Raw genomic sequence first — 18,248 nt, 5'->3', positions numbered from 1 at the left:
CGGAGGACTCTAAACTGGTTTATATCGCGCCTAATTGCTTGTTGGATTTTTAAAAAATTTTAATTTCAGCATAAAATGCTATTTATTGATCCTATATTATATAGTAAGTGTATTCTTGTGCTGTCTGGAATGAATGCAAGTACAAATTCAATATTAAATGTTCTTTTTTAAAGCATTTCTTTACCATTTTGTAATTTACGAACATTTAAAGCATTAAGTTCCTCCATGTGTCGCATTTCCGAATAATGTCACAACAAACAATGGAAAGGCTAAAGCATTTATCGTAGCTCTCCTTGGCCGCTTAGCCAATTATCAGTTTCACATTTCATTGTCTAATCACGGTGCCGGCCTTCTCGTATGTCAGACGCCCAGAGAGCCGGAGTGTCCGAAGGGAAGGCAAGTCGAGCGGAATAAACCTCGGCTCAGTCGCCGGCCTTGCGGCGAAAGTCGGTCACTTGTCAGATGGCTTTGCGGCCGGCCGGGGTGTGGAGTGTTGGTTTTGGCCAGGCAATGCATTTGCAATTAATTGCCATAATTAATTAGGTTTAAGCGAAACACTGAGCGACGAGCCAGGGTAGATACAGGCACTAAGTAAAGAATAATATTAAGACATTGAAATAGCAAAAGGATCTAGAAATGTTTATAAGCATCTTGCTTGATTATTCGCTCAGTGTTCGGACGGCATGTACAACCTGGTGTCATGTCCTTATCGGCTTGCGTGCACTGGCCAAGACGATTGGGGCCGGAATGCTGGCCAAAGAATGGCGGTCTCATCAATTTCACTGATATGGCCGCGTCCCAGGATATTGTAATTAATCCTTAAATTCCTCGACTTGACTTTAAATTCAATTAAGCTTTAATCAATTGCAAGGCAACAGCAACTGCAACACATCCGGTGGCACTCGTCCTCAGACCCCGCCCGACATCATAACGACAGCCACAAATAACCGCAGGATAACTTCATTTGCATGAGCCCAGGCCGGAGCCTGGACAGAAGGAGCGATGGATGGGGGACGCGATCGCGTGGGCTTGACTGGCCATTGTGCTGCAGAGGCTGCAGAAATGTAAAAAAAGCCAACGATGAACATTTGGAAAACCCATATATTATATATACATTTATATTTATACGCACACAATGCGCAGCAGTAGGCGGTACATGCATATGTGCATTTTTATTATGTTGCCTGCCTGTTTTCGCATTAAAGAATTTCATTTTTGCTGCAACTACCGGCTGCCGCAGGATCCGTTGTTCGCTGCTTGTTATACATGCATGGGATGCTTCTTACGTTAACAGATAGTTGATAAAAAAAAGCAAATAAATATTTAACACCAGTTATGAAGCCGTTGAAATACTCTTGCAAGTGATGTTTGCAACCAAGAAAGTCGGTAAAAATGTTAAAAAAAACCTAAATGATATCTTGGTATCTTAAAGAATTGGATTTTTAATAAAGAAAAGTAATAATCATAAACATTTCTTATAAAAAAAAAGGGTACAATATGTATAATAACTTGTTTATTCCTACGCCAAAATAAGTAACTCATTGGTTAAAACATTTCTTTCTTATTTATAATTTATTTTGCATTTTTTGTATAATTAATATTATTATAAACCTCCAAATGAATCTCCCAGTTCACATGCCCCTGGTAGCGGTGAGGTCTTCATGTACTTGTTGTCATAGCAATGAAATAAAACGCCTGCCATATGAATAAATAAATACAAATTAAATAAAAGTTGCAAAGTTTCGCAATAACGAAAAACGCATAATTGTCGTGATAGGGTCCCGTACATTTAATGTCCTCGCGTGGCTTTCATTCTCGACTGAATTACTTTGAAGGATCCCCGCCAAGCTCATAATTTATCCAATAGTCTGTTTCGGACATTAAAAAATGTTCAATATTTCGGGTCAACTCAATTTGCATGGAATTGACATTAACTGGGAAAGGGTGAAGGCAGATTTGCATTTTCACCGTTAACACGTGCCAAGAAAACTTCAAGTAAGGAAGTTGTTTTTGACCATTTAAAGGCAGCGGCGGCTATAGGGCTTTAAGTCTATTTGCCAGTCGTCCGGGATGACACATCATTATCGGCATAAACAACAAAAAGCACTTTATTGGCATCATCAACGGCAGGCAGGCAAGCAGGCAGGCAGCAGGCGATGATTGCAGATTGGTGGATGAAGAGGAGCTGCATGTGGCAACCCTTACGGCCGGGATCCTTTGGCCAGCACCACCTGCACAATGGCCTATCTGCCTTCCCGTTGATAGATTGTCGTAGACGGCTGGGACCCATGCAACATTACACTGATAATATTTGCCACGCCCTCTGGGCCATACATTTCACCCGGCCACAGCACGAAAATGGGGGTCTCCAGTTCGGGCTTAAAGGCTGCGGTGAACAACTGGCCATTGTGGTGCCTCCATGGCTGACTTAAAGGTTGATTAAGGCTGTTGTTGTCAGGCTGAAGCGGCTTGTTTTCGCTGCAGTTGAAATAATTTCCATTACACAGACCATGACTAAGAATATCAGTATGTCTTCACTCCTCATAAAATAATACAAAAATTACTATTTAAATGTACCTTAAGGAATACCCGACCTCAGACATTAATCAAACTGGCTTACTGGACCTAAGCTAACAGTCAAGTCTATGAAAAAAGTCCATCAAGGAGTGCATTTCTTCTGGCTGCTGAGCTTTTTGCACGACCGACTGAAGGACAACAATCAAGGGCGACAAGTAATGGACATCCTGGCCATGAAGCTATTGATAAAAAGTTGTAGTACTTGTCGAAGGACAACCTTGTCGAACAGTATTAGTTATCCTTGCTCGGTTTTTGTATGCCTGTTGTGACTTTATGCCAATAATTTTTAGAATTTTCTTGCCTCTTTTTCCTATTCTACCATGTTTTGTTGGCTAACTCCCTGACTTTCACTTGAGCCTGTCTCTTTGTCTGGCCCTCTGCCTTTCTGTTCGTATCCATGTGATAATCCCGACTTGTGCCATGTGAATAATGATGCTCCAGATGCTGGGGCAAAAGCAGTTTAACGAATTTTTTCTATCTTTTCCCCAACAGCCTTGGCTTTTTTTTTAGTGTCCTAGACGCCGGGAAAGCCGCGTGCCGTTGACAGCTGAATAATAACTTGAAAAAAATAACTTAAAAAAAGGAAACCTGAAAAGAGGAGAAATCCACAATTGCTGACTATTTAAAAAATATATATATGGCACGCAATATGAAAATGTTCAGCAGTTTTGGCTATTACTATTCAAGCAAATATTTAAAAAAGACAATCTATTTAGCAAACATATTTTCAATTAAATTAAAATAAAACATTTTCCAATTTATTTGCTCCTGTTACCAATTGTTTACAATCAATTTGTTGTTCAGAAATATTTTTAACTATGAACTCGCCGCACACATGACAGAACAAAAACGTAAACATATGCTATATAATTACACGCAAAGTGCTGGGGGCTGCCTGGCAGGGCGCCTCCTGCATTGAAAATGCAAATAAATGCACTTTTCATATAAAATTAACAATTTTGTGAGAAGCCTAGAGCAGAGGAGAAGAGGGACCACGAATTGGGTAATAAATGTTTTCATAAAAACATCAGAAAGAGGCGGTTATAAGCCCAAGCCTTGCCTTAATGGCCAGAAGATACTTAAATCGATCAAAATATATTAATGTCCTGGATAATGCGATTCATAAATATAGGTTTAACTTTAGAAAGTCAAATTAAATCCAGCATATTCCACATGAATAGAATAGAAATATAATATGAGCTTAAATGCTATTTGCATAATAATTTAAAATTATGATATACTTTTGCTATTTTGCTCATATTTTTACATTTAAATTTCAATTTAATTTGATTACCCATTTTTCTCCAGTCATTTGGTATATATTTTTCTCAATGAGTTTTCTGCGCACAACCATTTTGTGCTGCACAAAAGACAAAACCGCAACAATTTACAATAATTTACATATAATTAAAAAATGAAATAAAACGAACGAAAACCACCGACAGGCAACGAACCATTTTCAGACAATTAACTTAAAAATGACTCTCGCTCTTTCAGGCGGGTCGTTAAAAGGCCAAAATGCTCTCGGTTCTCACAGCTCAGTCCCATGGAATCTTTACTTAAAGCATTATTAGTGGCGTTCCAATGAAATATAATAAATCAAATTAAAATGTGAAACATTTATGCCGTCGTATTAAACTTGAAATAAAAAAACATAAAATGTTGAAAATTTGCGAAATGCCTTTGCTCTGATATTTTCATTTATTTATGCAATAACAGCAACAACGGAAAACAATCAACTGACCAAATTCATACTGGTTGGCCAAAAATTTTAAAACAAACATAACATGGTGAAAATATTTACATATGAACTTTCATTTGGCTTACAGTTTCGTTGTTGTTTTCCCAGTTGCTCATGAATAATATGTTTGCTAGTTACGAGAGCTGCTGGAGAGCGCTTTAAAAAGGTCCTTCAGCCAGTATTTGAATGCTGGAATCCCTCTGCAGGAGGAGCTGGACACATAATTAGTGTCAATCTCAGGATTCCTGTACCAGTGTGCGCCCTCTACTATCCCCTTCCTCGTCGGATCCTTTTACTCCTGGCATATGTTCCATCTCCCAAGACTGTGCCCACTTAAGTATGCAGCACAAAATTCTCGTACGCTGCATGCGTACCAAAAATACCAAAAGCAAGGCATCTTGTTTGCGATGGTGTCTCGGCATTAGTGTGCGTGTGGCCGCCACAGTGCTTGTCTTTTGTGTCTGTGCTATTTACTTAGCCAAAACGTGCGTAAAGTTTTAATTATAAACTTTTTTCTGGCACTGCTTTTGGCGCAAGTCCGCCTGCGGGCTTAAATGCCTTCTCAAACTTCCAACCCGGAGCCGGTGCTTAACGACACTTTAAAAGGGGCAATATATGAGATTTATGTGTAGGTGGAGACATCTGGTCTAGTAACTAAATTAAGATTAATTAAATGATTTATGTGCACATTTTTCAGCAGCCTCTGGTCAATATGCTAAAGTTTAAATTCACCGAATACAAACATTCGGAATCGTTTTTGTTTACATTCTGCCTGGCAAAACCTTTTTGTATAATTGCAAACTTTTCTAGGCAATGGAGGAAATCAATTTCATTTGCTGATGGGCAAAAAAGAAATTAATTTGATTTCTATGTGTGTTTATATCGATGGTGAAGAGTGCAAATCAGATAGAATATGGAACATGAAGGGTCATAGGAAGCCAACATAAATGTGGACTGACAGCAAATAATGGGATTGACAGCATTGAAAGCTTTAAATAAAAATTGATTTTTATTTCGCTTTTAATTTGTGATTATTTATGAATTGTTGAAAGTTTTTTGATTGGAGTGTACATGAGTTATTCCACTCAGTTTAATTAGTTCCGTTTAGGAGCTGATTTACAGTCAAGTTTTTGGCAGAACATAATCTTTGATTATTCAAATTAGCCTCTAGTCTGTCTTTCTGGTAAGTATAATGGCTCGGCTTCCTCTGTTTAAAAGAAAACAAAGCATACATTGCTCATTTCTCAGGGAATAGACAAACTCTATTTGAGCGGATAATTGCATAAAGCGCTTTATAATTCAACAAAGGTCTTTTTAATGCACAGTGAATGGTGACTATAGCTGTAAGTAATGTATAGTTGTTGTTTAATGCATAAATATTTGTATAAATAAACTCCAAAGCAACTATGAATTTCGATCACTGTACTTGGGTGCCTTATGCTCTTCGAGAAGCTTACTGGTCCACTTTATGAGAAAACGACTGACTGACTGAATAAGCTAGAGAATGACTGAGCAGTTGTTTGGTTGTGCATTTCAATAAAACATTCAATGCATAACTACAATGGGCATAAGTTATGTATGCATCGCTGCTGAAGCGCCAGCGGGAGGCAGTGGCTGAGTTCACTTGACTCGCACTAATTCCCCCACAAGGATAATCCTGTTGTTGAGCCTGATGCCAGGATATGGATGCTGCCGATATGGCATCCTCATTGATTGACTGAGTCGGACGAAATCCATTCTGTCTGTCTGAATGAAAGGGCTTCGTAGACTACGAACACACACTTATCCATAGCCACTCCTTCGGCACATCGTCCGCTGCATCTTTGAACTACATATATTTCTGCGGACAAGTGGCCGGGAATTTAGCTTTTGTTGAGCTCGGTATTTAATAATATAAATTAAAATAATATTCTCAGAGCTCCCTTCTGCACTTTAAGTTTTGCTATTTAAATAAATATAAGCAAAAAATGAGCAATGGTAGGAAAAAGATTATCTCGGCCCAAAACTTCCGGCCCGGGAAATGGCGGACATTGAACTTCTCAGCACGCTGGCCAAGGAAATGCTTAAAAACTGTAAAAATAACAAGAAGGCAGACGGAAGAAAGAAGAAAAAACATCCACACGTAACATTAAACTTCACAGTCAAAACATATTCGGCTTTCTTTAAAGCCACACCACAGCGCAAATCAAATGGGGGCGCACGCGCCTGCAAGTATGCAATGCTGTAATACGAGAATAGCACGCGATGGAGATGATTTCGGTATATAGGGGGGTACTGGGTGCAATGGGTTATGGGGCTGAATGGATCCATGCAGCAGGCAAAGCCTGCTAAGGCGCTTGGCTGTTTATGAAGAACGGAAGCGCTTTAATTTAATGTTGCCGCAAGATAAGGAGCTATCCAGTGCACTGCTGGGGTAATATCTAAAGTGCGGGTACTGTAATTGCTTAGATACGTAGATCGGTTCTGTTCTAACCAGCCAAAAACTGAGGTTTAGTTACATTTAAGGTGGGTCCAGTAAAGATTTCTATAGTTAACAAATTGTCTTGATAATAAGAGAAACTCGACTGAATAAATCTGTATCTGTATGGAGGCAGATACTCGGTTCCGAAAAATGCTAGTGTTCCTATGTCTGTGTTCCCAGAAGCCCATTTGCCTTAAGGCCACAGCTTTTTTGAAGATATCTATTGGGACTATGAGCGGAGTAAGTTTATAGAAATTTAAAAAAAAACAACTTTATTTTATACATATAGTTTCTTTTCAGTTTCTTCAAGTATCGTATAAATTCTTTTGTGCCATTCGAAGTATGTATCAATAAATGGTATCAAATAGCTTATATTATTCGTAAATGTATAATCATATATTTTGGTAGAAATAAATAAAGATAGAATGCGTGAGAATGCATACATCAATGATGTCTGCAGACAAGAGCAGTTGTTTTAAAAGCCTAATCTATGGCTGACTTAAGGTCTTACACAACTTTTTAGAAGTAGTGCCTCAGAGGTTTGGCTTCTTTAAACCGGAGCCGTGGCAATGTGGTTGTAATCAACTCAATTAGCTATTGTATAAGCATTTTCCACAAACCCCGCCGCCATCGCCACCAAAACCGAAGCAAACACAAAACTCAATTAGATGCCATAACTAAATAATCACAAACACATTTGCGCAAACAAGGGCTCCTCCGGCTGAAGCCTGCTCGGCGACCAAGAAAGGTTGCTGAGTAAGCTGGAAAAAATAGAGAACCGGGTCAACACAACAACACAGGAGCAACACAGGAGCAACAATTTTGAAACAATGAAATGACGACAACGGCAGGAGCGACAGGGCATGCCTGGAAAATTGCTCGAAATGCTCAGAAGCCAGAAAGGCAAGAGTCGGGAAAAGGCGTTCGGAAAGATGGAAATGCAGGCAGGGGCGGGAAATAGAGGGATTCGGTGGGCCGAGGGGGGAATTCCAACATGTGACGCACGTGACAAAACTTGTCAAATGACTTTACTTCACTTTGACTGCGAATCCCGGTTCTGGTGTCCGTAAACGAGAAGACGGAATCCCGGCCCGGACGAAGGATATGTTTGTGTATATTGCCCCCCCCCCCATGAAATGCTTAAGAAAACTCGACTTTCTCTCGGTAAAACAATGAAAAGGAGGCGAAAAGGAAAAGTCAGCGGCGGGAGTTTTCCAACTTGTTGCGCCCTGGGCTAAATTATGACATCAGGGAGTTTCGGGGAGAGCGACCGGGGATTCCCCAAGCGGCGGAATAAAGCATTTGAAGCCGAGCAATGAAGTGGAATTCTATGGGACTCGCAGATAGCTAGGAGCTCCCTTAAGTATTCCCCGAAGATAAGACTACAATAAATAAAAATTTACGCACTGCTGGCATTATCTTTGTTCAATATTTCACTTTTAAAGAAGTTACTTAAACTGTTTATGAATGGTTTTTCGTTTGTAAGGATCAAAATTAACGCATCAAGAGTGCCTTGCAAATCGACCAGAGAAGGCTTTGGAATCCAAGTCAGCAAGCTCATGTCATGGAGTCCATGGAGCCTGAAAACATTTTTCATTCTCGTCTCTGTTCTCTAACGACAAACATCTCTTCCAACGAAAACCAAATTTTTTGGGGCTGAAATCCCATTTCCGTAAACAGGCAAATAATGTAAGTGTGAATAAAACGTACAGTGAAATATTATTTGTGAGTAAGAATTGGGTTTCAGAGCAAGATGTGCAACCCCGGAATGGGCTCGATGTCTGGTACCTGCTGCGGACCGACTGGCGGACTCGGACCCTGCTTGCTGTGCGGTCCCTACAACGGCCAGTGGTTCAAGTCCATCAACCACTGCTGCGGTCCCTGCGGGCCCTATGGCTGCTGTTCCTGCTACGGGCCATCCGGCGGACACTGTTAGCTGGAACGAAGGATTTTTTCACCTCTTGTACTACTGGGTGTCCCACATTATAGCCAGTGCAGCGATGAAAGAGATGACTGGGCCGAGGTGGAGCCAAGAAATTTGTGTTTTCCAGAAATTGTTGGGGACAGAGCTCAATGGAATCTGTAATTTAGATCCAAAAGTTAATAAATTCCACGTATACTTTTAAAATAAAGGATCAACTATCAAACTAATATATGTTTCAGATTAAAAAACATTCACGCAGTGAATAGCAATTCCTTCAATTACTCAATTACTTTAATACAAATTCCTATAATTACAAATCGAACTCCGTCGTCCAAATTTAAGTGTTCAGGCTGGAATGTTTTCTGGTTTGGCCTGTAGTCTAGTGGGTGCATTTAGGGCTAAAAACCGATTTGTTTGTAAATATTTGGCTCGTTTACAGCTAACGACTCACCAGGGAGCAACCAAACAGTCGTGTAATGCTAATGGGCCTGTTGAGCGCAAATTTGTTAACGAGAAAACCAGGAGTGACTGCTATATTCTTTATTGCGTCATTGCTCGTTAAAGGCGGCTAAACAACCATTGATCTCCGTAAATTTGAACAGCAGAAATGTTGAACGAATTGTGGCTGGGAACCAGGAGGTTACTTGGGGTGCTTAAGCGACTTGGAGCCGCTAAGACTGGGAAAGTACTCCGAGCTCTTGAGATCTGGGGCTTGGGGCTTTCCCATGGACATGGCCGACGGCAGCTTGCGGGGGCCCGTCTCCACCTGGGGTCGCTGGTGGAGGTCGCCCTGGCTCTGGCGCAGAGCAGGCGGAATGTAGACCTTCTTCGATGGGTTCTTCTTCTCCGGCTGCTGCTCGGACTTCTGCTCCTGCTGTGGCTGTGTCTTGACCATGTTCTGCCAGGGACAAGAGGCAGAACCCATAACCTCGTCCAGACGCTTGCCTTGGCCCACATCTAAGCCATCCCCGGCAGACTCTCGCTGCTCCGGCTCTAAAACTTTGACCTCGGCCGCCGGAGCCAGAAGGGTGCCGCTCATAGTCTTCCAGGTGATACGGGGTACACTAGTGTAATTGAAGCGATTTTCCTCGGTGTAATCCGACCACTCGTCCTCATCCTCGGCTGTTGCGTCCGAGAACTGAAGCCCGAACTCCAGCGGCTTGGCGACTAATGGTCCTGCCGATCCCGTTGGACCCTCCATCAAGTTGTTGTTGTCGTTGTCTAGTCCTTTGCTTGGATCGCTGCCAGCCTCGACAGGCTGGTGGATGGATTCCTCCAGCGTTTTGTACAGCTCATCGGTGGCCAAGTAATTTGGTTTTTTTTTTTAGACTTTTTATTGTCCTTCTTGGCGAAGAAGTCATCAAGAGTGGACATTTTCAAATATTTATTTCTGCTCAGTTTGTGCGGGGACAAAATCAATTTCGAAATGGCAAGAGGTGAGCTCAGGAAGTTTAAAAGGAAGCCTACTAGATGCTCGAAAATTTTGTGTTCATTTTCCATGGCCTATCCTATTTTTTACAGGATTAATTTTAGAAATACCGAATTTACAAACACTTTTCTGCACATAAGGATTTTCTGTGGTGAACACAAGAATTTGAAGTTAAGGCCTGCCTTCGAAGCCAGCTTTTTGTGGCATAACCAAAGCCCTATATACATACATATATATAATCGGGACACGCAAAAGTTAGTTGCATTCAAAAGGCTTAATAACATAATTTTTGCCAGTTTGTTGGGTGGATGGATGGACTGTGGCACTGCGTGGGAGGACTGTGTGCCCTGCCATTCGCTATCTGCCGGCATATGCCACTAATTAGAATTAATGCCCTGGCCACGCCCCGCACCGCCTCCGTGCAGCTGGAGTGGTGGGAGTGGAGAGGACCTTTTTATGCCACTGTGCCGTGGCTCGAGTAGTCACATATGTTCATTATGCTTGCTCGCCGACAAGTGGAGGCGACGGTCCTCCTACGATCCTCGACGTCTGCTTGAGTAATTACCAGAGACCAGAAACAGAATCAGAATCAGGAGCTGAAACAGAGGCAGTGGCAGCTGAAACGCAACGTGAATGCGGTGGCAGGATGCAAGTGCAGGTCGTCCTTGTCGCCATGGCAAAAGCTTTTTATGAAATGACGATGACATAAAACAAATGTGCTGGCCAAACGAGAGCGAACACCACCCCCACATCTGGGAGAGAGCAACAACAACGACCAGCCATGAACATGTCTCTACTTAAATTTATTATTTAATTAGTGCGACCAGTTGAATGTAGGTGTGCGTGGGGTATGGTGTGTGGCTGTGCGACAGGCATCAAAAATGTGGTGGAAAATGTAAGGGAAAATTTTAATAATAGTACAAGGAAAGGCAAATAAATTCTGTAAGTTTTACTAATTTATATATTAAAGATTTGTTTTGACTAAAGAATCTAGTAAACTAATATTTAAGATAAAGTGTAATGAGTAATTGTAATAATTAATAAACTTAAATTCTAGACAAAAAACACTTGTAAATTTTCTTTTTGATTCTTTAGAGTTGGGGATTCCCATTCGATTTCCAAACCAGCCTCGAGGATGAACCTTAATTTGCTTACACATTTAATCAGCTTCTTCGCACCTGCAATTGTCAGTCCCTAATTAATTATAATTCAATTAACACCAGACGCCAATTAAAAGATGAAAGGCAAATCGAAGCTTGGTCGAAAATCTAAGGCCCAGAAAAAAGTTGAGGCAAGGTTAAGAGGGTATACTTTTTCCCAGTTTTTAATTAAAAATTTGAATTGCCCTGAAGGCGAGAAAGGCCTCACATCAAAGAAATACTTCTGTTTACATTTAAGGTGCACTTATTTATGATCAGAGGTAAATACTTCATAGCACATGACTCACACAAAACGGAGAAGAAAAGAAAGACTTTAGCAGGAGCCTGCACAAAAGTTGAGGGAGCGCGTAGTGAAAACTATCAGAGGAAAGCCCCAGACCAGGGCCATCAAAAAAGCATGACAAGTCAGACGGAACAACACAAACAGAGACAGGGTGGCTTTTCCAAACGCGTGGTGCATTTTCCCAGTTTCCCGGAGAGGGGGGAGGTAATCAACCCTGAACCGGAAACGAGACTGCTAAAAATATTGGCGCCACTTTGGCGGGACGTCTGGCCAGAGAGTTGGCGACGTCTGCGGCTCATCTCAACGCCCCTGTTATTGTTATTGATTTGGGCGAGTGTGTGTGCGGAAGCATAGAGTCCTTGAATGGGGATTCATCCACCAGGATGCATAATTCGGGAACACCCTTGCGTGGCGTTGATGACATCATCATGGCCATCAGCGGCAGTGGCAGCCTCAGAGGAAGACACTTTTCAGTTTCGAACTTCTCGATTCTGGCTTTTATTTTATTATTCTCCCACTGCGCCCTCGCTGTAGTACTTTGTAAGCTTATATGGGCATTATATTTAATGCTTATTATGCGACTCGATTACTTTAAAGCTCTTTATCGCCCCCGGCCGCAGTCGGGTTACAATTTTTTTTTACTGACTCATTTACTGGGCAGCCGCAGACCGACAATTTGTACCAGCCACTGACGCACACAACCGACTTACATCGACCGTTAAAGCAAAGTGTTACAACACATATTTAAATTATAGACTTTTCCGCCTCACGCACGTCCTGCCGTCCTTCACACATGCACGCGCTTTTCCTGCCTGGGCGCCATGAAAATTGTTTGTCAAATTACAAAGTTCTTTGGGGATACTTGGCAACACGTTTTCCGCAACAAACTGCCAAAAGATGGCAAGAGGACATACATATATTAATATTGCCACTATTTCTGTTTGGAGTTTCTCAACAGAAATTAACTCAAAGCTAACTTTATTTAAACTATAGACTTTATATTTAGTACATAGTTTCAGTTGCCCCAAGTAAGTAATGGCTGGATCAGAGATTTTCATTGCTATTTTTTCCAGCAAACTCATATTTTTACTTACTTAATATATATACATTTTATATATAAACACAAATTCAATTGCCTAGCCAAAGTTCAGCAGCCATTTCATATTTTTTCCGTGGAATTTCCCGGAATGCAAAAGCATGCTCACATTGATGAACTAAAATGGTTGTATTGCCTTTATCCAATTTTCTTGTTTGCCTTCATTTTATTTGATTTAATCAATGTGCATCGGCATTTCCCGGCACACATTTTCCTCGCTGCCGCTGCCACTGCCACTTCCCTCCTCTCCCTTGGCCCCACCATTTTCTTTGGCTTTCCTCTTTCTCTTTAACGGTTTATTTATTTGTATTTGACTTTCGCTGCGTGGGCGTAAAATGACGCGAAGGAAGCCCGAAAGGCAAATACAATTACAGTGAGTGCTCCAGCTCCTGCGGCTCCTTCTGCTCCCTCCGCACCCTTCACTCCTTCCGACCTTCCCGTCGTCTATTGGCCAAAAGCACAGATAAAAGCAAATACCTAGGCAAACAAATCATTTGGAAAATATTTTAGCGCACAAATCACAAATCGAGGTGCAAAAATTATTTACGAATATTATTTGGCAAACCCAGAGCGTCAAACGAGGCGTCGAAGAGGAGCAAAGTGCACAGAGACGTTCGCCGGATGGATAGAGATACATATGTATGTAAAAGGAGCTATAGGTGCCAAAAATAAGAAAATGGAAAGTCAGCACCGAGACGTGAAAAGCGTGAAAAGTGCAAATATTGCCGCTGCCCCAATATTTGTACAGTGTTGTATTCTTTTTTTCGTTTGATTCCATTTTGTTGATGAGTGTAAGCTTCAATGATTTTAAGCCAGGACCATGGAGTTGTTGACTGACTGATTCAATAGGAAGTCGGTCTATAAGTGGCTTGAATGGCAGTCGGCAGTCTGGAGTGAGGACTTGAGTCCCCGGAGAATAATCTAACTGTGTCTGTGGCCAACTCAAGATTAAAGGCAGTTTGAAATAGTACTTGGAGAAATCTATAAAATCTATACTAGGAATATATCTATATAAATACCCGTTTTGCTCTGAGCAATCCTTGCCTTATTATGAGTTACAAAGTACAAACATAATTACCCGAGTTACCCCTAAGCACAATAACAGCGCGTCCAAATATTTCATGGAAACATGTACGCTAATATATACAAACAGCCAAATCCCAGCCAAAAGAGCAAAAAGTTGGGTAGTCACTTGCACTTCCGCTTACAAGTGGAGCCTCCGGGAGTGGCGCTGGCGGTGGTGGTGGCACAGATTATTAAAATAAAACAAATAAATACGCCAGGGAGTGGCGCTGGCTGGCAAAAGTCTTGTGCAAGGGAAATATTTGTATTTATGGCAAAAAGTTGTGTATAAGTATATGTGGCGTAAAATACGCGAGTCTAACAATGCTCTCGACAAGTTTTGCGGGATTTTTGTGAAATGCAAAAGGATTCTTCTGCGCACGAGTTCCACATACTTGAATAATGTTTTCACAGCCCCGGCACAATGATTTTTCTTCAGCGGAATATTTGCTGTTTGCTTTACATTAGGAATGATAATTAAGTGTGCCCCACGCGTATGGTTGTGGCGTGACCCAAGTTCTCTGAAAGGGGCAACTGCTTGTTTAACATGTGCAATGTTTACCTGGGCCTGGAAGGGTTGAAGAGCCACGGGTAAAGAAAACTAATCAGCCAGGATTTTTCCAATATAAAGAGGTTTTGAAATAACAAAGAGAGGGGGTTATTTTTGTGAATAGTAGGATTAGTCATCCAAAAGAAATTCCCTATTTGCTATAGTCTTTTGCAAAAGAAGTCAAGATATCACTTATAAGAATTACTAGTAGAAAAAGCTTATATTATACTTCATAGCGGTTCTTATTGAGACTCACATCGAATATCGATTGGACGTTTTGTGCCTTTGAACTGAACTTAGCCTTGTGACCCCAACAACCGGCTTTATCAAAGCACGGGCATCTTTCAGTTCGGTCAATTAAAGGACAATTAGGAGGTCCACTTGAATCACCGGAGTCGGAGCTCATTCTCACTTGGAAGCCCGAAAGTGCGCCGGTTCCCAATCTCGCTTCATCAGCCAAATTGCCGACTAACCCAAATGAAGGCCCTAATTCGGTGACCTTTGTGAGTGGTGGATTTTCAGTTGGAATTCCGCAGCTCCCCGACCTGCTGCACTTTTCGGCTGCAACATTCCCCGCAATCGAACATTAATTGTGAGAGGAGGTCGGCCCTTTTGCAATTTTCACTGGCTGAGCCGGCGAATGCATCATTTGGATAATCAGCTATCCTCGCTGCAAGAACTCGGTTTGCTTTGTTCGATGTGAGTTCGAGGGTGAGTCAGCAGCGAGCAGCACACTAAAACTTGTCCGACTGCGGGAAATTTATGATGTTTTCATAGTTCTTTCTTTTGCGCCCCCCCCACACACATGGCTGTGGGAAATTGTCGATCCTGCATATTTGAGTTTTTATCCTGCGGTTTATATCATTCGCAAAACGACAGCAGAGACCCATGAAACGGGGGTCTGAGACAGCGTTTGCGGTTTATTAATATTTTTCGCAGCCACCGAGGCTGCCGCTGTCTGTGGCTTTGACTTTCACAAAAGTTTACAGACGCGCCCCCCATGTGGGGTGGTCGGTCGTGGGATTGGCTTTTTGATTGGGGTTTTAGCTTTGTCTGAACTAGAAATAGATGGAATATTTTTGAGTTTTATTTAATATGCACATAAGCTTACTTTTTCGGTTCCCGTATGCTTAAAATAAACTCGTAAATAAACAAAGTTGAATGAGCATTTAGCCTCTCTTTAAACTGTAACAAATTGAAAATTTACATAGTGATAAATTTATAGGATATGTATTGACTCTAATATAAGAAAAGTTATTATAAAAGCCATTGATCTACTGCCACAATTACTCTAAAACTTCTATAGCTATAAAATATATTCGATTCCCAGGAGCAAGATGGCCAAGTTTAAGTGGTCCAGAATGGCAACAATGCGTATTTTTAAGGAAAAATGTATCCTTTGTGCCATGTATGCTTCCTTGCCCTCTTATTTGGAAATTCAACTCGAGTCTGCAGTAGCAAAGCCCAGGCAAAGACATTTCCTTTGAGACACAACGTCCTGCCAGCCAAAGTATGTGGGCGTAATAGCATTAAATGCAACTATAAATATCTTTATCTCGGTGGAAGTAGGACAGCAAAACTTTTGTTGTTTACCGCTTTTTACCACTATTATTTACAAAATATGAGTTCAACAGTTTGGCCAACAAATGGCGCAAAAGAGACTTGAAATATTTTGTAACCTAATGAAATATAGTTGATTCAGAGTTGGAAAGGAAATAACATTAAATATTTTGATGAATTAATAAGTATTTTAGTTTATTTTTATTTTTAGTTTTATTTATATTTAAAACCCTACGCAGGACAATTATATTTGAATCTTCCCTATTCTGGCCACATTATTGCCGTGTACTTCACACCAGACACCCTCACAGTTTAAACACCTGCCACACCTGGCCACACCCCTCGGTGTTGGCTATTGTCTGCCCCACCCACAAAAGCAGCTAATAAACGGCAAATATTGAAACATTTAAGCGCACGCAACGCGCGGCCGGAGACAGACAGGACTCAAGTGAGACAGCACTCGTCGGTGGCAACTCAAGTGTAATTTCCATTGTTTGCGCTCGCAGATACAAGCTCGCATGGGCACACAATGAGGTGCGCAGATACAATAATTATAATGCAGCGATGACAGCAGCAAAGTGCCTGTGGGCCCGTCAATTACCCACAAATGTAAACTGCAGTCTGAGCTTAGTGGAAGAGTACATTGATGGTCTTATACCTTGAAGAAATCATATTAAAAAATTATAAACTATAATCAGAAGAACTTTACATCTGTTAGAACTAAATCTTCCCAGGTTCTTCCACAACCTATGGATCAAGGGGTATCTCTTGGTCGCATCTGTTATCGCTTAAAAAACTGTCAGCAGGGGATATACTATATTTTCCACATCAACGCCCAGGCTGCACTTCACTCACTCGTCGCTCGTTCCCAAGTACTCAATTAAGTGCTTAATGTGTTTATTAAAAGTGAAATGGCAAGCAACTTCTCATGGCGCTGCGAGGGCTTCAAACTGTTTGTTGCCATTGCCTCTTGTCGTTGTTGTTTGTTTGTTTCTGCTCGGCATGTTGTTATTTTGTTTGGTGCTTATGGTACAGTTTGTTGTTTGTTGTTTGGCGCCCGCAGCTTTTGGCGCTGGCCCTTTGGCGTTAGTCGCTCAGCAGGCGCGTAATTGTTGCCACTTTCGTTGTTGGTTGTTGGTTGTTTGTTGTTACTGCAGTGGCGGCTCTAAGGCTTACGTGGGTGGCCTTTTTAAAGCCAGAAATGTGTCAAATTGGACAATGATAGTTTAAGTTTAAAGGATAAATTAGCAATTTGGTAGTAAAATGTCGAGGCAATATGCCAATCTAGTGTATTTTTAAGTTTCATTTCAACAAAAGTACTTTACCCTAAAGTCTTTCCTCTACAGACCACATGCTACTGGCCAGGGAGCCAGGAACCTGAGGTGCAGTCATTGACATTGTCGGTGGTTTAGGGGGGGCTCTAATGGCTTCTTTTAGTACTTGTTGCGGGCAAAGCGAAAATTTCTTGCTGGCCATAACTGGGGTTAGACCAAAAAATAACCAGCCCCAGTAGTGGGTCTGCAAAAACCCATAAAGTTGTGAGGTTTTATTCACCTCAGTTGCACTTTCTCTCTGGCTCAGCTGCGTTTGGCTCACTTTCAAATCAATTTGCTGTCCTTTCCCGTACAATGCAAATGAGTTTTTCCTTTTGTTTTTCCAATGTTTATGGGTTTTGCTGTTTTACATTTCTTCTCGCACAGAGATTTTTATTCTGGAAGTGAAAGGCACTGACCGTGAAATTGAATGACAAGCTAAATCAGTCAACCAACGAAATAAAACGTCACACTCCCAGGACGAAGGCCGAGGGCGTGTGTGCATGTGTGTGGGCCATTTGCAACTATTTTGCGTACTGCCTCAACATCATTTGTTGCGCCCCGCCCCTACCGCATCCATCGGCTGGTGGGAGAGCAATCAAAGCAAACATCAAATCAAAATAATGCCACCATTTATTTTCAATGAACTTTAATGACTTCTTCTGCGAATTGCAAGCAGGCACGCCAAGGGCGGTGGCTCAGACCCAGATTTCCACTCAATCCACTCCGGCAGCAGCCTCAATCTCCGGCTGTCATTGATTACATAACAATGGATAAACATTCCATGCTAGGCCCACGGAGGGACACACACAATGAGCGAGGGCAGCCCCATCTGGATGCTGGAGCGTTTCGCATCAAAATAGTAATGAAAGTCATTCATATGTTTGCTTTTTCCTATTTTCGTTTCCGTTTCCGCTAGCTGACGTTGTTTTTCCCCATTTTTTCATTGTTTTTACCATAGATGTTCCAGCAGGTCGCGTGGTGGTAGGCTTGGAATTTATTGCATACTTTTAGGCGTTGCACAGGAAATTCTAAGGACACGGCACGGATAAAGGGATTGCGGCGAGGCGAGAGTAGTCGGCTGTTGTTCTT

General features: G+C 41.6%; 2 protein-coding genes across 3 annotated transcripts; one reads left to right on the top strand and one right to left on the bottom strand.

Moving 5' to 3' along the window:
• Positions 1 to 8,309: 8,309 nt before the first annotated feature.
• On the top strand, positions 8,310 to 8,930 carry LOC108075818 (male-specific sperm protein Mst84Da). Of its 2 annotated transcripts, none has more exons than XM_070283311.1 (2): positions 8,310 to 8,468; positions 8,527 to 8,930. In XM_070283311.1, exon 2 carries the CDS (start codon positions 8,533 to 8,535, stop codon positions 8,713 to 8,715), a length of 183 nt encoding a protein of 60 aa, XP_070139412.1. In that variant the 5' UTR covers positions 8,310 to 8,468; positions 8,527 to 8,532; the 3' UTR covers positions 8,716 to 8,930. The 2 variants fall into 2 exon arrangements, with proteins under 2 accessions (XP_070139412.1, XP_070139413.1); XM_070283312.1 differs by having other exon boundaries at positions 8,327 to 8,468; positions 8,514 to 8,930.
• A 220-nt stretch (positions 8,931 to 9,150) lies between these two features.
• Positions 9,151 to 10,126, bottom strand: LOC108075816 (protein CDV3 homolog). The gene is given in 2 exon segments (XM_017168390.3): positions 9,151 to 10,029; positions 10,032 to 10,126. Coding segments are annotated over 2 exon segments (732 nt in total). The 5' UTR covers positions 10,078 to 10,126; the 3' UTR covers positions 9,151 to 9,343.
• Positions 10,127 to 18,248: the final 8,122 nt, after the last annotated feature.

Source organism: Drosophila kikkawai, chromosome 2L (genome assembly GCF_030179895.1).
Source record: "Drosophila kikkawai strain 14028-0561.14 chromosome 2L, DkikHiC1v2, whole genome shotgun sequence".
Lineage (NCBI taxonomy): Eukaryota > Metazoa > Arthropoda > Insecta > Diptera > Drosophilidae > Drosophila > Drosophila kikkawai.
Note: the sequence above shows the minus strand (reverse complement) of the source record. Positions and strands in the feature narration are given on the sequence as shown.